Consider the following 21884-nt stretch of genomic DNA (forward strand, 5'->3'; position numbering starts at 1 on the left):
GCGACAGGGCGGCAACGGTGCGCAAAATCACGTATATATGGGGCCCTGCCCAGTAATTATTCACCGGCTTCTGTTGATTTCCAAGAATCTCTGACGGGGAGGAGGACTGTTTTTCTCTGTCAGCTCGGGCACACTGCTGCGGATGGCTGTGCAAAGCACAGCCATCCGCAGCAGTCTGATTACAGTGAATCACAGACACACCACCCCCTAGTAAAACACTCCTAGCACACAGTTAGCCCTTTGATCGCCCCTCATGTTAACCCCTTCCTGCTCAGTGCCTTTAGTACAGTGTTAGTGCTTTTATTTAACACTGATCACTGTATTGGTGTCACTGGGGATGTCAGTGACACCAAGCCAGTTCCCCCCAGTATCAGAATGTCGCTGATCACTGCCATCACTAGTAAAAATAAAAAAAAAAAATAAATCCCAGTATATATACCGCCTTTTGTAAACACTATTACTTTCACGTAAACCAATTAATTTACATGTATTGGGATTTTTTTTTTAGCAAAGACATGTAGCAGATTACATCTTGGCCTAAAGTTATGACGAAATTTGAATTCTTAAATTTTTTTTTTACTGGACATGTTTAATAGCAAAAAGTCCAAAATATAGTTTTTTTCTCAAAATTGTCAGTCTTTTTTTTCTATAGCGCAAAAAATAAAAACCGTACAGGCGATCAAATACCACCAAAAGAAAGCTCAATTAGTGGGAAAAAAGGACGTAAATTTCATTTGGGTGCAGGGTTGCATGACCGCGCAATTGTCAGTTAAAGTAATGCAGTAACGCAAAAAATGGCCTGGTCAGGGAGGGAGGTAAGTGGTTAATGATGTTGCACGTTTATGATATACGTTTACATTGGGACAGTTACCGATACCTTAAGTGCTAGCAGCTATTTAATTTATCCGTAATTAATGTATTTACATAATTTTACATATGATTTTTTAGAACTTGCTTTTATACTCTCTTTTTATGTGAATTTATGTACATATAAATTATTACCTATAACCTACAGTACTAACAACTACTAGGTATAACATTAACCATAAGATCTCATTATATGCGCTTATATTTTTTTTAGGTTAATGATGTTGGTTCTTCTGGTTATACAGTATTTACACTGCTCAAAAAAATTAAAGGAACACTTTTTAATCAGAGTATGCCATCAAGTCAAATAAACTCCTGGGATATTGATCTGGTCAGTTAAGTAGCAGAGGGGGTTGTTAATCAGTTTCAGCTGCTTTGTTGTTAATTAAATTAACAACAGGTGCACTAGATGGGCAACAATGAGATGACCCCCAAAACAGGAATGATTTTACAGGTGGAGGCAACTGTCATTTTTTTCCCTACTTATCTTTTCGGACTGTTTTTCACTAGTTTTGCATTTGGCTAGGGTCAGTGTCACTATTGATAACATGAGGAGATACTTGAAACCTATAGAGGTTGCACAAGCAGTCCAACTCCTCCAGGATGGCACATCAATACGTGCCATTGCCAGATGGTTTGCTGTATCTCCCAGCACAGTCTCAACAGCATGGAGGAGATTCCAGGAGACAAGCAGTTACTCTAGGAGAGCTCGACAGGGCCGTAGAAGGTCCTTATCAGTAGGACCGGTATCTGCTCCTTTGTGCAAGAAGGAACAGGATGAGCACTGCCAGAGCCTTACAAAATGACTGCCAGTAGGCCACTAATATGAATGTCTCTGACCAAACAATCAGAAACAGACTTCATGAGGGTGGCCTGAGGGTCCGACATCCTCTAGTGAACCCTATGCTCACTGCCCGGCAGCACAGAGCTTGATTGGCATTTGCCATTGAACACCAGAATTGGCAGGTCCGCCACTGGTGCCCTGCGCTTTTCACAGATGAGAGCAGGTTCACCCTGAGCACATGTGACAGATGTGAAAGGGTCTGGAAAAGCCATGGAGAACATTATGCTGCCTGTAACATCATTCAGCATGACTGTTTTGGTGGTGAGTCAGTGATGGTCTGGGGAGGCATATCCATGGAGGGGCGCACAGACCTCTACAGGCTAGACAATGGCACCCTGACTGCCATTGTCAGACCCTACGCTGGTGCAGTGGGTCCTGGGTTCCTCCTGATACATGACAATGCCGGGCCTCAGGTGGAGGGAGTATGCAGGCAGTTCCTGGAGGATGAAGGAATCGATACCATTGAATGGCCCCCACGGCCACCTGACCTAAATCCAATAGGACAACTCTGGGATATCATGTTTCGGTCCATCCGACGCAGCCAGGTTGCATCTCAGACTGTCCAAGAGCTCAGTGATGTCCTGGTCCAGATTTACAAGTAAATACCCCAGGACACCATCCGTCATCTCATTAGGAGCATGCCCTAATGTTGTCAGGCATGCATACAAGTACGTGGGGGCCATACAAACTACTGAGTACCATTTTGAGTTGCAGTGAAATTTCAGCAAAATGGACTAGCCTGCTGCATAATTTTTTCACTTTTACTTTTGGGGTGTCTTTGAATTCAGTTTTCTGTAGGTTGCTAATTTTCATTTTTTGGGCAGCACAGAGGCTAAATGGTTAGCACTTCCACCTGGCAGTACTAGGGTCATTGGTTCGAATCCCAACCAGGGCACCACCTGCCTGGAGTTTGCATGTTCTCCCTGTGCCTGCGTGGGTTTCCTCGAGGTACTCCGGTTTCCTCCCACACTCCAAAGACATGCTGGTAGGTGAATTGTATCCTGTCTAAACTGGCCCTAGTATGTGTATGTATGAATGTGAGTTAGGGACCTTAGATTGTACGCCCCTTGAGGGTTAGGGACTGATGTGATTGTACAATATATATGTAAAGCACTGCGTAAATTGACAGCGCTATATAAGTACCTGAAATAAATAAATAAATAATAAAATAAATAATTTCCATCAAACGATGGGGCATCCTTACGTTCCTAATGCATTACCCAGTCCATATCATAGATATCCAGCATGATATTTTTCCCCATTGTGATCTGATGTGTTTTCAAAGTGTTCCTTTAATTTTTTTGAGCAGTGTATATAGAGTATACCATTTAGATAATTTATCCTTAGAACTGGATTACATGAGAGATAACTACATTGTTTAGGGACATGATGGGTGGAGTTTTTTAATTGTTTGTTACCTATTGTTTGTATATTAAGTGCCTTTTAGAAAACTGTTAATAAAGATTATTGTAACAACATCTGTCAGGGACTAATTCCTGGTCATGTAACACCCAAGTTAATAGTTATAATAATGGATGTGAAGAAGGTTGAGCCAAAATCCAATTTTATTGTATGTTTGATATATTGTATGTGATGATGCTGAGGCAAAACCCACAGATAGGAGCTTTGGACAAAGCAGAGTGCCGAAGCTGGCTGGAGCATGGTATATACTGAAATCCCCTAGACATAATAAGCAATTCATCTTTCATGTTTGGGGATGTGAGAGAAAGGGGGCACTGCAAGGGTTTGTTTGTTTATTTATGTTGGGCTTTAAACCCAAAAATGTACTTTAGGCCTGCCATACCAAGCGGTTGCCCTGTACCAAAAAGATAGTTAGGGGTGAGATATTTACCTTTTCTCTAGGTGCCTGAGCCACCATTTCCACTTACAATTTTTCTATGGTTGTTTTTCTTTAAGTGTCCTATTTTCCTCCACAGCGCACAGTGACCCCCTTGTTTGGGGGGGGGGGTGCAGGCTTCCTAAGGGGAGGAGAGCTGCTAACTACTTTTTTATTGTCATAAATTAACATTGGGGACCCATTTATTTATTTACTACATGCAGGTTAGTTTATCTTGGTCCTTGCTTCCTCTTCTTTTTTAGGTTCCTCCTGCCCTCCCTTTTTCTTAGTTTCTCCCTTATCTTCCTTCTTTCTGTCCTCTTCCTTGGTTCCCTCTGGCCTGTCCTCCCTTATCTCCCCTTTTCCTTCCTTCTTGCCCTATCCTTCCTTCTCCACTTCTTAAAGTTCCCTCTGACCCTTGCTTCTTTCTCACCCTTTCCTTAGTTCCCTCCTGCCCAGCCTTCTCTTCTGTAGTTTGTTCTTGTTCATGCTTCTACTCCTCAACCTCCCCGCGGCCTTCGACATGGTTGACCACCCCCTCCTCCTTAAAAAACTACACTCTCTTGGCCTCAGAGACTCCGCTCTCTCCTGGCTCTCTTCCTATCTATCCCAGCGCTCCTTCAGTGTTACCTATAATGCTGCCACCTCCCCCTCTCTGTTGAGGTCCCTCAAGGCTCTGTTCTCGGGCCCCTTCTCTTCTCCATCTACACCTCCTCCCTTGGCCAGCTGATACACTTCAATTACCATCTCTACGCCGATGACACGCAAATCTATCTCTCAACCCCTCGCCTCACTCCTTCAGTCTCCTCCCGAATCACTTGCCTACTGAACGACATATCAGATTGGATGTCACTCCACAAATTAAAACTTTCCAAAACCGAGCTCCTAGTTTTCCCCCCAGCCCGCGGCCCCCCCCCCAAGCTCTCCATCACGACCAACAACACCACCATCAGTCCCACCCCACAAGCCAAAGTTCTACGTGTCACTCTAGACTCCAATCTGTCCTTCCAGCCCCTTGTCCAATCGCTGGCAAATTCATGCAGGCTCCACCTCCGCAACATCTCCAAAATACATCCGTTCCAAGCCCCAGAAACTACTAAGCAACTCATTCACTCCCTTATTATCTCACGACTTGACTACTGTAACTCCCTCCTCACCGGCTTACCTCGTCACAGGCTATCCCCGCTTCAGTCTATCCTGAATTCTGCGGCCAGACTCATCCACCTTACCAACCACTCTGTATCCGCCACCCTCCACTGGCTTCCGATTGCCTAACGCATAAAATTCTAATTGCTAACATTGACGTACACAGCTATCCATAATACTGGCCCAAACTACATCACCGACCTGATATCCAAATACCACCCAACACGAACTCTTCGCTCCTCACAAGATCTCCTACTCTCTAGCTCCCTGGTCTCCTGCTTCCATGCCCGGCTCCAGGACTTCTCCAGGGTTTCCCCCATCCTCTGGAACTCACTACCCCAATCCATCAGACTGTCACCTACCCTCCTCACCTTTAGGCGCACCCTGAAAACCCATCTCTTCAGGGAAGCCTACCCCGCCCTCACCTAACTGCCAATCTCCTCCACTCCTGCTACCACTCCATCCCCCACAGCCATTTCCTCCTGTACTACTTTCCCCTCCCTCCTAGATTGTAAGCTACAAGGAGCAGGGCCCTCGAACCCCTCGTGTATCGCATTGTATTGTTACTGTGCTGTCTCATGTATTGTCTCCCATTGTAATGTACAGCGCTGAGCAAACTTTTGGCGCTATATAAATACTGTATAATAATAATAATAATCCTTCCATCTCCCCTTTTCTTTAGTCCCTTCCTGACCTTTTTACCTATTCTTCTTATTATAGTATTCTTATTTTACTTCTTCCATCCATCCTTTCTTTTTTCCCCTTCCTTAGTTCCCTCGTGCCCACCTTTCTTCTCTCCTCTTCTTCAGTTTCCTTCTGTCCTTTTCTTTTTTTCCCCCCTGTTTTTTAACTCAAATTCACACACAGGTGCATTAGTGCACAAAGATGAAGGATACTCCAGGGATAAAAACCTGTGAAACTATGAAAATTGTTAAACTAATGTACAATGGCTTCAGATTTAAAAGCAAGAAAGACGTAATATGCTAATATGTCTAAGAGCTTTCACAGAAAAATGGTTTGATTTCCCTTTAAATTGCTCAAGGAGTTGTTTAAGCTGATGCTTAGTTATTTTAAATAGCTTTGCCTTTACATATATTGAAAGAAAATCCAATCAATGCAAACACATGCCTGAAACAGCAGCCCTTATTTTGGCTTCTCTATTCATAGTTAAATACTTTTTAATATTAGGCTTTGTCTCCCTCCAGTGGTCTTGTCAACTACATATTCTGTAATGCACAGTATTGAGTTTTACACTGACTGCATGTTTTGGGCATGAATAAAATTTAAAATTCTAGAATTGTGCTAAACTGTAATTAAAATCAACTGCCAGGTTGATGCATTTATAGTGGTACCTCGCATAGCACACATACAGATAATTTTTAGTATTATCTCCTACTACTGCCTGATTTACCAAAAATGAAAAACCTTGAATCAAATCATCGCTGCCATTTTAACACCTAATTCATAAAACCTTGTCATTTTCAGGAAAAGTGAAACTGACGTGTTAATGGTTGTGTTGCTTTACCAGATTAAAAGAAACTATTGGTCAGCTTTGGCATCTCTCCTCCCATACTACAAAACAGGATTGAAATCTAATGTTCTCCCTCACACCAGGACTATGGGTTGGCATCTATTAGTTTGAGGGCTTGCAAAAGTACACTTTGCCACACTAGTGGCAGTGCAAATGCCCTTTATCATAAGGGTTTTTTTAAGAATGTGCTTCAGAAACAGGACACCCTTCACAATGGCGATGAGCCCTGGACTCCATCTCCACTGTATAAGGGTACCTGCAGAATAGGGTACCTTGAATGCAACATTGGTGAGGTAAGAAAAGTTGTTACCTGTTGCTTTGTGAACCTACAGATTAGCAAATCTGCACATTAATGTTAACCCAAAGATACAACAAAGCATCCCTTTAAAATATACCTGCCATGCTAATCCCCCCAATTTAACTCTTTAAATTTTATGCACCAATAACTGGCGACCCTCAAAAGTTATGCCTTGTGATTTCCAAATATTTTTGTAAAACATTCGTCTTTAAACATGAGTTTTTCATCAAGAAAAGGTATTATTATCTATCCTTGCAGTGTCAGACACACAATCTACAATGTACATTTTCTCAAACCAATTACAAAAAAAACTTACAGGAAGGATTCATGGGTGTTACTCCTATGATTTACATGGCTGAAGATGTAAGGTGTTCCTGACACCAAGGATGTAATTATATAGCTAGAACAGTGTGGTTCCACAATTTTCACACCAACCATTCTGTTCTTGGACAAAACCAAGGGTCAAGGTGCTGGAGCTACTCTGCCTGTGTGGATACAAATACGGGGGTAATTTCCTTACATTCAGTAGAACTGAAGAGATGGCTTGGAAAGGATATGAAAAGCCTTAAACATTACAGAACAAATCCAGTGAATGTGTTTAACCACTACTAGATATACTGGGTTCCTTGTCAATCTGGACCACCTTTTGAAACCCATACCTCTGCTGACACCACTGTACTCTTGTTCCCACAATAATCCACAACTGTAAAATGAACTAACACACAAACTAGTATGAACCAATATGAAGTTTATATTGGCATTGAATGTAACTTGGTCAAAAAGAACAGGATAACATAGGTATATGCAGCAAAGATAATCACATTGTCAGGGCTCCCGGTAAGACCAGAGATGCATGAACTGACACAGGGAAACGCAGGCTCAAGTATGGTGTAACAATATCATTTATTAAGGGTTATACACAAATATAACGTACAATATAACAAAACCAAACCTCCAACTGATAACGGAATGTACACAGATAAGAGCAGTCAGGGCTGGCGAGGTGGAGTGGTCAGGCGGGCCGGGTCAGGAATCATCGGGCAGACAAGACACAAAGGAGTAGGCAGAGCGTAGTCAGACGGGCCGGGTCAGGAACAATCAGGCAGACAAGGTACCAAAGGAGCAGACTGGAGAGTGGTCAGGAATAGCCAAGGTCAGGACAGGCGGAGTTCATTCAGGGTCAGGATCAAGCAGAATCAGGAATCAGGCAGGAAGCAGACAGGATGCAGGTACAGGGGCTAATGGGAAACATACACCAAGGCACTGACTGCAGGTCTGGCCATTCCCTAACTACATCTCCTGCAATCAGCCTCAGGTGATGGCTGACTGCAGGAGTAAGCTTCTGGTTGCTGAGAGCACCCGCTGGCCAGCCCTGGTACTGCAGCCCACAAGGCAGGTGAGTCCCACCACCATTGGCAAGTCCATTCCTGACACACACTTGTTAACTTTAAGAAAAAGTAACAGCATTCACAGTGAAATACCCGTAATTGAGCAGGCCTGCTTTCAGACATAATCCAATGCTTCCAGTCTGAGGGGAGTATTAAATCCCCAATGAGCAAAAAAAACAACTATCAAACAGGTAAGCTCACTGTGGGTCCTCAGAACTAGATGACAAGGGTTAAATGTGAAGTGAAGAGAGCTCTTACTTATAATTGGCCAAACCCCTTTAAGATTACTATAAATGGTCTTCTGTGCACTTGTTGGGGCCCAGTTGGAATGAAGTTGAATTAGGGTGTAACTGATAGTTCCTCAAAATGGTAACACTGAAATAGTGAGGAAGATGAGAAGGATTTATCACTTTTACTTGCGCTGGTAGTGAATTAGTGTAGGGTCCCTTTTAAGGCACTAGATAAAAGGCAGATTTGAAGCGGTGAAAGGTAATAACTGGCATAAATGTCTTTGGGCAAGGAACCCTCTCTGGATGTCAAAGCCTGAGGGCTACAGTAATAGGGATCCTGCTCTCTTCTGGAAAAGGGAGCTTGTTGTTTCAGTTGGCACTGCTATGTTCTGATATGTAATTGTATGTCCTGTGATCAGCCTGTATAATGAAACTGTGATGCAGATGTTTCCCAACAGGAGTGGCTGGGAGAACTAGGCTGCAGTGTGTGAGACAACTATATGTAATGTTCACAACTATATGCAAGTGGATAGCTGGGGTGATGAAACTGTCAGTGTTCACTTGATTAGTGAATTCTTGGAACTCTCTCACCCGATCAATATGACTTAGCAGCTTGTAGAAGTCCAGGTCCTCCAGCAGATGACAGCCCCATACAGACTCTCCGGTTCCAATTCGGTGTTCTGCTGGTCTCCAGCTAACAGAATTGCGCGCTGGACAATGTGGCAGGGTGGGCAATCAGCAAGCTCTTTCCACTCCTTCTTCCTCTCCGACTCTGGCTCCGGGGCCTAGCACTTCCACCATCATCACACTTCCTCTTCTTTTCTCTACTCTACTCTTTTCTCTCTCAGTCTCCAGGCTTTGATATTTATATGCCCCTGTCCACATGCTAACTCTCTCGGGAAATGCAGTCCCTGCTCACCATTGAAGTCCTGCTGTTCAGCATACAAGTTCCAGAGGGCTGTTCTACCAATGTGAATGACCCTGAATGACAGGCCACCGCCATCTAATGCCCATTTTAAATTACTGCACCTAACACCATTTCAATAGGTTACAGTTACAAAAAAAAATAAAAATTTTAAAAAAATAAGAATTTCCACTCACAAGATAATCTTCAAATGTTAAATTCCAGTACAATGGACCATGGAACTCGTTATGGCCATTGACTACGTTATACATGAAATCAACAAAGCAGGGAACAACTTTGCAGTTGAGCCTGGCCAGGAATGAATGTTGCAAATGATAAACCTAAAAAAAATACCTATATTTATCATATATAATATTTCTCAGTAAATATGCCAGCTTTCTGACATTAAAAGGAGACAAAGAGGAAGAACAAGCTTACACACACACATACTCATGAACTAAAATAAGACGAAGAGGAAGAGCAAGCTGACAAGCACACTTGCACACTGCTGTCATTAAAGCTATTAACTCCATACAGGTATTAGACTACAATATTTTTCATCATATTGGGTCTTTAAATGTATACTTTTTAAATGTCTTATTTCTATAGCTTATATAAATACTATCTTCAAAAGCATTAGAACAGTTGTCTCCCTAGACTCAGCTTAGGCAAAGCCACTGGACTGGAGCTGAAAGATAGCTTTTATTTTATTATTTTAATTACATCTTTTATTAAACTTTGTTTTAAAAATACAATACAAATAACAACCGTATATCTTTTGTCACATCATATACATCCACTTTATCCCCATTCCCACCCCCCCCCCCCCCCCCAAAAACCCTCCCCTCCCATTACAAACCCCCCCCCCCCCTCCCATTACAAAACCCCCTGTCCATTTCAATCTTACCATCTCTTTCCCCTCCTGTTAAATAACCCGTATCTATAAATCTATTTAACCATTTTCACTCTCTGACTCTACTTCCAGGGCACCTCTCATTTTTAAATATTTTTCAGATGTTTTAAAATCAATACCACCTACTCCACTCTTTCCTAAATTTTACCATTTTTTCTTCCTCCATATAACGTAGCTCCTCCATCCTATTAATATAATCAATTCTATCTATCCAGTCCCTCATTGTTGGAGTGTCCTGGACCTGCCAAAATTTAGGAATTAAACTTTTTGCTGTACCATGCTACCAAGGGATTCGGATGGAAGATGGAGTGCTGAGGGGGCTGTTGGTGGCCTGGGCGGTCCTCTAGGTCTAGGGGGAGCTGGCCTCCAGGCTGGGCTTGAGCTGGTTCAGGAAGATCCATTCAGCATCATGGTTTGGACAGAATCAATGTCTGGGAGCAGTGGGAGCAATGACAGAGTGAGTACATCAGCAAACCCAGGGATTCACAAGGGGAGAAACTGGCTTGTGTAACAAGCTTTCAAAGGACAGTGTTGTGCTTAACCCTTTATCCTTGTCCTGGGAGATCTTCAGAGCAGTCAGGATGGCTGGTAGTGACTGCAGGCTGTAGAGCTTGGGAGCAGTTCTACAGGGGAGAGGAGATACTTCTACATGTAGTTTGTAACAATCTGTGCTAACTTTCAGAGAGTCCCTAGCCCATAAGTTTGGTAAAATTATGATCTTTTTGGGATGTTTAGTTTTGTCAATTTGCTTTAGTAGTTCTTGTTCACAGCTGCATACAAGTTTGTGATGCCATCTTGTGGTTTTGACTGGTGTGACTTGATCTCAGCATATGTAGTTTCACTGTCAGAGTTTAATGTTGCACCGTCTGCCTTTTTTCTTCCTTTATTACACTTCACATCTGCGTATACAATTCCATCATCTTGTTGTGAGGAGGTCTGCGTGAACATACAAATATAATAACATGTTTATTTATCATATTTAAAAAAAATTTGTTTGGTCTAAGAGCTCTGTTAGTCAATGATTTTACCCAAGATTTACACAGCTTCAACTGCAGATTCATCCATTTTCACATTAAAAATGGATGAATCTTCAAAGTGGTGTATATAGTGGATGAAAACATTGATAAATACAGTTGTGGCCAAAATTATTCAACCCCCAATGCTGTAAAGGGGTTTAGGGACTATAGTGTACATTTGGAATTGTATTCAGAATCAAATCCTACAAGGACGTTGTAACTACCCAAATGCAACTAAAATGACATCAATTGTTTATGTAATACAGTAGTAAATGGTTCTTATGTGGTTTCTTCATTGCCACAATTATTCAACCCCTTAAAGACTACCACTCTGAAGAACAGAGGTTCATACAGGTGCTTTCCATCAGGTATTGAAAACACCTGTGGATGTCACCGAGCAGCAATCAAGCATAATAAGCACCAATTAGGCAGCTTTAAAATGACTGTGATACTCAGCTCCTTCTAGACATTTACTGGTGTGGTTACAAACATGGTGAAGGCAAGAGAATGGTCCAGGAAGACAAGAGAAGAGGTGATTTCTCTTCACAGGAAGGGCAATGGCTATAAGAAGATTGCAAAGATGTTAAACATACCAAGAGACACCTTAGGAAGCATCATTCGCAAATTCAAGGCAAAGGGCACTGTTGAAACGCTACCTGGTCGTGGCAGAAAGAAGATGCTGACTTCGACTGCTGTGCGCTACCTGAAGCGTAGAGTGGAGAGAAGTCCCCGTGTGACTGCTGAGGAACTGAGAAAAGATTTGTCAGATGTGGGTACAGAAGTTTCAGCCCAGACAATAAGACGCACACTGCGTAATGAAGGCCTCCGTGCCAGAACTCCCAGGCGTACCCCCTTGCTGTCTCCAAAGAATAAGAAGAGTCGACTGCAGTATGCCAAAAGCCATGTGGACAAACCACAAAAGTTGTGGGATAGTGTTCTGTGGACTGATGAAACAAAATTAGAACTGTTTGGGCCCATGGATCAACGCTATGTTTGGAGGAGGAAGAACAAGGCCTATGATGAAAAGAACACCTTGCCTACTGTGAAGCATGGTGGAGGGTCAATCATGCTTTGGGGCTGTTTTGCTTCTGCAGGTACAGGGAAGCTTCAGCGTGTGCAAGGTACCATGAATTCTCTTCAGTACCAGGAGATATTGGATGGAAACGTGATGCAGTCCGTCACACACCTGAGGCTTGGGAGACGTTGGACCTTTCAACAGGACAATGATCCCAAGCATACCTCCAAGTCCACTAGAGCATGGTTGCAGAGGAAAGGCTGGAACATTTTGGAGTGGCCATCGCAGTCACCAGACTTAAATCCGATTGAGAACCTCTGGTGGGACTTAAAGAAAGCAGTTGCAGTGCGCAAGCCTAAGAATGTGACTGAACTGGAGGCCTTTGCCCATGAAGAATGGGCGAAGATACCCGTAGATCGCTGCAAGACACTTGTGTCAAGCTATGCTTCACGTTTAAAAGCTGTTATAACTGTAAAAGGATGCTGTACTAAGTACTAAGATTGAATGTCACTTGGGGGTTGAATAAAACTGATAATGCTGTGAGCACAGAAAAGACATTTGTGGTTATTTCATTATAACTGTTATGTTATATTTGTCTGACCTACAAGTGCCTCTTTAATGTAAATGTAAGCAAGATGACTGAATGATCAAAAGCAATGTCAAACTGGCCAAAACACTCAATTTCAGTGGGGGTTGAATAATTTTGGCCACAACTGTAGACCCTCCTTAAGTGTAAAAGTACACACACCTAGCGATAATTTCACTTTAAGCAGTATTAAATTAAAAAACAAACCTTTATTATATTACAGCTTACAAGTTCTTAGATGTAATGGGTGCATTGGTATTTCTTTTTAGACTTTACTTCTTTTATTTTCACCTGGCGATCCAGTAAGTTTTTCAAAAGAACAAGCTGCAGATGTAGCAGTTAGAGGGTTGAGACAAACCATTTACTACTGACGGGTGCTTAAAATGATTAGCTTTTATTCCTTTATGTAAAACGGTTGCTATAACTGCTTATACAGTATTAACTGGAGTTTGGCTTTAAGTTGTTAGTGTATCTAAATCTACTAGTACATCTAAGACTCTCCTCCCTCAAGACTGACAATACTGCTGTCCAAAAGTGCCCCCATGCTCATTCATCCACAGTGGGGGCACTCTAATACAGGATGTGTGCTACTAGCCAGATCACCAGGTAAAAATAGAGGGAAAGAAGCCTGAAAAGAAAGAAAACTAATGCAGCCACAACATCTGATGATTGGTAAGCTGCTCTATATATTACATTTTTGTTTTGGGTTTAATAGCACTGTTAATTGAATGATAATTCAATAAGTGCATACCAAACAGGCAAACAACGCAGCTTCCTGAGCCAGAAAACTGGTGCAAAAAATGGTCTGGAGTGGTGTGCAGGTGAACCTGATTTAGTCTAGCTGAGCCACCCAGGTTCTGCAAGGTTTTATTATATTGTGAAATTGAAAATAGCACAGGTTCTGCAACTAAATAACAAAGATCACCGCAGTTTTCAGCATAGAACTGCCATAGATCTCCACCAGGTCAGACCTGGCATACAGAATGTGAACTGTCAATGGACAGCTTACATCTCTCTTTCTCACTCGTTCAAAAAGTAATTTCAGGCAAAAATAATTTCAAACTAAACTAAACTGTACTATACTTTGCAGTTGATGATACTGCCTGTTCCACCTCCAGCAGCGAAATTCAGCCTGCATATTACATTTGGCCACTAGATGGAGCACGGAATAAATGTACTGTTTTGCAGAAACCAGAATCTATCTAGTTAATAAAAGCTCCTATAATCCTCTATTCTAAGAAAAGGAAACAGGTGCATCCTGGGAGCTTAGGCTCCAACTCAAAGTGGAGCTCCACCCAAAAGGGGAAATTCTGCTTTAAGGCTTCGTCCCCCACTCCCCGTTAAGGATTGGCACCTTTGCCCACCTTTGGGGGAGAAGGGGGTACCCTAATTCAACAGGTAACCATTCCCACTTCTGCTGCGATCGCCTAGGCGATCGGAAACAGACGTTGTCCTACCCCCTCCCACCCTGTAGTCTTCTGGGACATGTGACAGGTCCCAGAAGACTATGGGACCATTCACAAAGTACAGCGCTGCTCACGCATTCGCAGTGGGCAAGTGAAGCCGCAAGCTGTCACAGCCGGGTGCCCACACTGAAGATGCCAGCTCCAGGGACACAGGACGGCTGGTGTCAGGACACTGCGAGATTAAAGGACAGGTGAGTGTCTGTTTTTTAAAAGTTAGCAGCTACAGTTTTTGTAGCTGCTGACTTGTTTTTTTTAATCTTGACTGGACCTCTGCTTTAAGAACTGAGGGAAAGGAACAAACCATAATTCTATGCAGCACATGTCATGGATTGAACTTACATCACCTACAGGCAGCACTGCTGGTGAGTATGGTTGATTATATGAATTTCGTATCTATTTTTTCCTAATAGCTTCACTCGCCCTGTTTTGCTAATAAAGCTTCAAGATTATATTCAGGCTGGCTTATTGCAGAATAGCTGCATGTCGAGTTTCACAACAGGGTAGCAAGGACAGAACTGTGACACAGCGGCTACCCATCAAGTGGGATACACCATGACTACAAAGAGGCCTGCTACACTGTCAATGCAGCCACTCTACACAGTCAAGCACCTCCACAAGCAACATGTTGCAGAATCAGGCACCTTCACTTAAAATGAGGTCCCGAGTCTCTGGTTCCTCTAGATCCTCATCCACAAGTAATACACTCGCTATTGCTCATACAAATGTTGAACCCACAAAAGCCAGAAAAGTCTTTGCCAAGCAAGAAATACTGATAGAAAAAAAAAAGAGAGAGAGAGTGCAATCCTAGAGGCTGTGAGAGCACACTTAGAGGCTGACAAGGCACAACAAGAAGCACACTGAGAGGCTAAGAGAGCTTGATTAGAGGCTGAGAACATGCAAGAACAGGCTGAGAGAGAGCAATAGGAAGGGTCCTTGGAAATACAGAAAGCCCTACTAGAAGCAAACCTAGAGAAGCTTACTGTAAAAGAAGTGGCAGTCACTAAACGTGAAGCAGAGGCCATAGAATTAGTTGTATACCCTGGTAGGGAACACAGTAGACACAGCAGTGTACTCAAGCTCAACTTCAAGATCCTCTATAACTTATTTTGGATTACATCCATCAACACTCCAGACCAAGCAGCAACAAAGACAACATTAAGGAGACAAATTGAGGATGCTACATAGCACCATCACATATCAACAATAAGCCTTAAATCTGCAAACAAGAGAACTACAATTAAAGTGAAACCTCTTATGACAGACCCTTACATGCAAGGTACCAGAATCTACAAATTATCCTCCAGATCCTGCCTTCACATCAGAATGGCACAACAGGGACTGGGTTAAACCAGAGACTCTTAAAAGGTATGATTACACATCACCTTTTCACCATAGCAATGCACAGCCAGTTAATCAAGCCACGGTAGACTTCGACAAGTTCTTTGCACGATGTGATTTAGTAACAAAAGGACTTGGAAGGTTTAATTGCCACCCTGAAAGCTACAGAGCCTGGCAATCTTCTTTCCAAAACACTATTAGAGGCCTAGACCTGTCATGTAGTGAAGAGACAGACCTCCTGATCAAATGGCATGGAAAGGAGCCAGCAGAACATGCTAGGTGAATCAGGACAATAAATATAAACTACCCAGACACTGGCTTCAAAATGATCTGATATAGTCTTGACGAATGTGTATGGCTCAGCAGAATCAATAGAAAATGCACTATTCAAAAGATTTGATTGCTTTCCTAAGATATCTAACGTGGCCTATCAGAAAGGCAGGAAACTAAGTGACTTACTAATGGAACTTCAGGTAGCCAAAGCCAAAGGAGACTTACAAGGACTTGCTTTCCTTGACACAGCCAGAAGGTGTCAACCCAGTGTACAAAAGCTGCCCTATAACTTACTAGAGCGGTGGATCACACATGACTCAAAATATAAAAGACATTATAATTATTATTATTATACAGGATTTATATAGCGCCAACAGTTTGCTCAGCGCTTTACAATATAACGGGAGACAATACAGCAACAATTCAGTTCAATACAAGAGGGATTTGAGGGCCTTGCTCCTTGGAGCTTACAATCTAGGAGGGAGGGGCTAGTGGTACAAAAGGTAGTAACTGTGGGGGATGGACTGGTTGGAAGAGTAGAAGATTCCAGTATTAGCTGAGGGCACGATAGGCTTCCCTGAAGAGATAGGTTTTAGAGATCGTCTAAAAGTGAGCAGAGTAGGCGATAGTCTGATAAATTGGGTTAGAGAATTCCAGAGGATGGGGAAAGCTCTGGAGAAGTCTTGGAGACGAGCATGGGAGGAGGAGACAAGGGAGCTAGAGATTAGGAGGTCTTGCGAGGAGCGGAGAGTACGGTTTGGGTGATATTTAGAGACAAGATTGGTGATGTATTTTGGGGCAGAGCTACAAATGGCTTTATACGTTATTGTTAGTGTTTTGAATTTTATCTGTTGGGCAACGGGAAGCCAGTGGAGGGATTGGCAGAGAGGGGTGGCAGATACAGAATGGTTAGTAAGGTGGATGAGTCTGGCAGCAGCATTCATGATAGACTGAAGAGGGAATAGTCTGCAATGAGGTAGGCCAATTAGGAGGGAGTTACAATAGTCAAGGCGAGATATAACAAGGGAGTGAATAAGTTGCTTAGTGGTTTTCGAGGTTAGGAACGGGCGTATCTTGGAGATATTGCGGAGGTGAAGTCTACAAGATTTGGACAGCGATTGGATTTGAGGCTGAAAGGACAGATGGGAGTCTAGGATTACACCTAGTACCCTGACATGAGGGGAGGGACTGATGATTGTGTTATTGATCTTGATGGAGAAGTCAGGGGAGGGGGCACGGGCTGGAGGGAATACTAAGAGCTCAGTTTTGGAAAGATTGAGTTTGAGAAAGTGGAGTGACATCCATGCTGATATGTCACTTAGAAGGTTAGTAATGCGAGTGGAGACTGAAGGGGTGAGGTGAGGGGTAGAAAGATAGATTTGTGTGTCATCAGCATAGAGATGGTACTTAAAGCCATGGGAGTTTATCAAGTGACCAAGGGAGGAGGTGTAGATGGAGAAGAGAAGGGGTCCAAGGACAGAACCTTGAGAGACCCCTACAGAAAGAGGGAGTGAAGAGGAGGAGGCAGCGTTATAGGTAACACTGAAGGAGTGCTGCAATAGGTAGGAGGAGAACCAGGAGAGAGCAGAGTCTCTGAGGCCAAGAGAGTGGAGTTTTTTGAGGAGGAGAGGATGGTCAACCGTATCAAAAGCCGCAGGGAGGTCAAGTAGTAAGAGTACGGAGTAGCGGCCATTGGTTTTAGCAGTTAGTAGATCATTAGTGAGTTTTAGTAGGGCAGTTTCAGTGGAGTGTAATGAGCGAAAGCCGGACTGTGAAGGGTCATGAAGGTTGTCCATGAGGTGGGAGCTCAGGCAATTGCAGACTAAGCATTCTACGAGTTCAGAGGTAAATGGCATCAGGGAGATGGGTCTTAAGTTGTTCAGGTTGGTGGGGTCCAGGGAGGGCTTTTTAAGTATGGGAGTGATGTGCGCATGCTTTAGAGGGGAGGGGAAGGCACCAGTAGACAGGGAAAGATTGAAGATGTGAGTGAGGGAGCATAGGATGGAAGAAGAGGGTGACTGTAGTAGTTGTGAGGGGACAGGATCCAGGGGGCAGGTAGTAAGACGGGCTTCTGAGAAAACCTTAGTGACCTCTTCAGTAGTAGCAAGGTCAAAAGAGGAAAGTGTTGAGGGAGGTTTAGTATAAGGTATGCTAAGTGGGATGGATGTCTGTGCAGTGGTGATGCCCCTACGAATTGCTTCAATCTTGTTTTTGAAATGATTTGCAATCTCGTGAGCAGTGAGTGAGGTACTGGGTGGAGGTGGAGGTGGAGAAAGTAGAGAGTTAAAAGTAGAGAAGAGACAACGAGGACTGGATGACAAGGTATTAATAAGAGTAACAAAGTAGGCTTGTTTGGCAGCATGAAGGGAGGACTTGTATGTTAAGAAAGCAGATTTATATAGGGTGAATGCTTAATTTAATAATGTTCCAATTCCCCCTTTCTCTGTTTTTGTGGACTTTGTAACCCAGCAAGCTAGAACTAGAAATGATCCTAGATTTGACTTCACATTGTCATGTGTTGCTTCTAAAGTACTGAACCCTCGCAAACCTCCAGTAGCAGTACACAAAATTAATATGACTCCAAGAGATTCTTTTCACAGGTCTAGGCTCTCTAACTCAGGGACAAAGATCAAAGATCCTGGTAAGCAGTGTCCTTTGCAGTGGAAGCCACATCCTCTTCTAAAATGCAGAGCCTACAGAGAGAAGTCCATGAAGGAATGCAAAGCCTTCCTGAAGAATAACATCTGCTACAAGTGCTGCTAATCGGCATCTCACTTTGCCATGGATTGTAAGGTCAGTGTAAAATGCACAGAATGTGACAGTTCAGATCACAACACAGCTTTACACCCTGTGTCAGCCCCATGAACTTTACAATGCATTCACAGCACTAGTGAGCATGGCAGGGAGGAGGAACACACTGCTACAACTACACCAGAGATCTCTTCTCAATGCACAGAGGTCTGCAAAGGTGGTAGGTCATGCTCCAAAATCTGTCTAGTCAGAGTTTACCCAGCAGGACAAAGGAACAAAGACATGAAGCTTTATGCAATTCTAGATGATCAAAGTAACAAGTCTTTAGCTAGCTCAACCTTTTTTGACATATTTGGCATTAAAGGTTCCAACATTCCCTACTCCTTAAGAACTTGTGCAGGAGTAGTGGAAGCGGTGGGTAGGAGAGCATTTGGCTACCTAGTCGAATCTATAAATGGAAAAACATGCCTGACACAGATCTGAAATTCCTGCACCAGATGCAGTGGTTCATCACCCACACCTGAAATGCATAGCACACTTGATACCACAACTTGATCCTCAGGCTCAGATAATCTTATTCCTTGGGAAAGATTTCTCACGAGTCCATAAATTGAAAGCTCAAATTAATGGTCCCCACAATGCTCTCCTCATGCTCAGAAGTTAGACCTTGGATGGGTTATTATAGGAGATGTCTGTCTAGGAAACATGCAGAAACCCGCCTCTGTTAACAACATGATTACAAATGCATTATAGACAGACATCCCTCCCTTTTCTGGCCATGTCAAAACCACTTCCTCAGAAAGGAATCGCCATGCACTACCCACTTGCCTTGTTCTTTCATAGGCACTTCTAGTGACAACCTTGCTTGTGACAGTGGCCACAACCATTTAGGGTGCACAGTCTTTCAAAGAACAAAAGTGGATAATCAGGCAACAATGTCTAATGAGGACAAACTCTTCTTGGAAATAATGGATCAGGGACAAGTCAAAGATGACGCAAAAAGCAGGGTCGCACCTCTTCCCTTCAGACCACAGAGGTGACACCTACCTAATAACAGAACAAGTAAAAAGATCTTTCTCTTTCCTTTAACGAATGGTCATGCAGAAATAGCTCCCACTCCTTAAGACTCTGAGGAGTGCTGGTACCTACTGATATTTGTAGTATACCACCCAGGAAGCTGGGTCAAATCAGAGTAGTGTTTGACTCTAGCTCCAAATTTGAGGGTGTCTCCCTAAACGATGACTGTGTTGCTTTCAAAGCTGACATCTAACAGAAGTTCCATTGCTTCCTTGTCAGAGAGAAAGACAGATTTCTTTGCTTTTGAGATAATGACCCTTCCAAAGACATCCATGAATACTGCATGAGACTAAACATCTTCGGTAACAGCCCTTCTCCTGTATTTGTTATCTATAGACTCGGATGTTCCGCTCAGGAAGGTGAGCCTGAGTATGGCTCAAAAGCTAGACAATTCATAGAAAAGGACTTTTATGTAGATGACTGTTCAAAATCTCTACCTTCTAATGAGTCTGCAATTAGTCTTCTAAAAAGAGCACAGCAAATGTTAGCAAATGTTAGCCTGCTCTAACCTCAAGCTTCACAAGATTGCTTCCAACAGTAAAGAAGTAATGGAAGCTTGCCCGACCTAAGATAATGCTAATGATTTAAGAGACTTATATTTAGGGACAGACCCCTTTACCTGTACAACGCAATTTTGGTCCTTTACTTTCCAAACAAGCACAGAGAAAAGACCTTTCACTGACAGAGATGTCTTGTCCACAATTAATAGCCTGTACGATCCATTAGGATTTGCAGCCCATGTCACCATTTAGGGTGAAGCACTGCTTAGAGACTTAATTCACAAAACATCTGACTGGGATGCCCCATTGCTCCTTGATAAAAGAAACGCTTGGGTAGAGTGGAGAAATTCTCTGACCGCTTTATCCGATCTGTGTGTTTCAATGCTTCTGTCAAAGTAATAGCTGTTGTTGCCTACTTAAAAACTGTAGATGCTACAGCACAGCACCACATAGGATTTGTCATGGGTAAAGAAAACTGGCTCCTCGCTCTGTGCACACCACATACCTAGACTAGAACTTTGTACTATAGTATTAGCTGTTGAGCTAGATGAACTTATTGCATCATAAATGGACATTGTCCTTAAAGATGCCGATTTCTACACTGACAGCAAGGTGGTGATACCTTGCATCTATAATGATACAAGACAATTCTATGTTTATGTCAACAACAGAGTGCTAAGAATTAGGAGATCCTGCTGTCCAAGACAATGGCACTGTGTCTACTGACCATAACCTTGCAGATCATGCTACAAGAGCTGTTGCTGCTTACAGGACCTGCATTCTTGCACAGTACAGAACATATCAATTCTGAGAGTTGTACAGTTGAGCTAGTAGATCCAGACTATCTTAAATCCCACAGCTTTAACAGATTCTCAACGAGAAATCAATTCCCGCTGACTCTACAAAACTTTGACCCATTTCTTGATCAAAATGGCCTTGCCACCAAAACTCTTCTAAGTAGGAATTGGAGAGTCAGAAAGGTTGAAGTTAAAGTTCAAAGGAACAAGGAAGCAAAGTTGTTCCTCAGACCAGTTTCTGACATGGTCTTGCTGGTTTCTTCTGGGGACACAAACAGGGGTATCTGTTGATACCAGGTGGGGAGTATTCTGCCTCCAGCAGGGAAATTCAGCCTGCAATATCAAATTTGGCCGCTAGACAGAGCCTGGAACACATTTTCTGTTTTGCAGAAACCAGAATCTATTTAGTTAATAAAAGCTCCATCCTCCATTCTATGAAAAGGAAATAGATGCATCCTGGATGCTCAGACTCCATCTTAAGAAATGAGGAAAAGGAACCAACCATAGTTCTCTGCAGCACATGTCATGGACTGAACTTACATCCCCTACAGGCAGCATCACTGGTGAACATGGACCTATTGCCATCTACAGCCTAATCATTTCATTGTGTTTGTATATTTCATATATTGATTATATGTATTTCTTATCTATTTTTTCCTAATGGTTTCACCTACCCTGTTTAGTTAATAAAGCTTCAAGATTACATTAAGTCTGGCTTATTGCAGAACAGGAGGGTTTAGCTGCATGTCAAGTTACACACACAGGGAAACATGTAGCATGGTCAGAACAGTGCCATCTTAGCCCTATTTAGTTCTAGGGTTGCCATGAAGCTGCACATTTGATTAGCTATAACACCAGCCATTTGAGGGCTTGAGAGCTGACATAATCAAACTGGCAACTGTGACAGCTATCACCAGAGGCATGCCTTGAATGTAACAGTTTTGTAAACAACTTAAATCAGTAGGTTTAGGTCTGACTTAAAGCTGAACTCCAGTCTGTAGGATTCTAGGTAAATTTAGTTGTTGGCTCCTTCTGAAATCAAGGGAGAAATAATTGTTTGGACTGGTCTGCTCAGGGGTTTCACAGGCTAGGAGCTTGATTGCTTCC

At 42.8% G+C, this 21884-nt stretch overlaps 1 protein-coding gene across 1 annotated transcript in view; it reads right to left on the reverse strand.

Annotated features, from left to right (window-relative positions):
• Positions 1 to 9935: 9935 nt before the first annotated feature.
• Positions 9936 to 21884, reverse strand: part of LOC149459466 (uncharacterized) — a 103048-nt gene continuing 91099 nt past the window's right edge. Inside the window, exon 7 of the mRNA XM_089681060.1 lies at positions 9936 to 10894. Within this exon, the coding sequence (XP_089537186.1) occupies positions 10709 to 10894 (186 nt within the window). The 3' untranslated portion in view covers positions 9936 to 10708. The remainder of the gene's footprint in view (positions 10895 to 21884) is intronic.

The sequence above is a fragment of the Staurois parvus genome, unplaced genomic scaffold (assembly GCF_062004578.1).
Source record: "Staurois parvus isolate SC_StPar_1 unplaced genomic scaffold, SC_StPar_1.0 ptg000258l, whole genome shotgun sequence".
NCBI classification, from domain to species: domain Eukaryota; kingdom Metazoa; phylum Chordata; class Amphibia; order Anura; family Ranidae; genus Staurois; species Staurois parvus.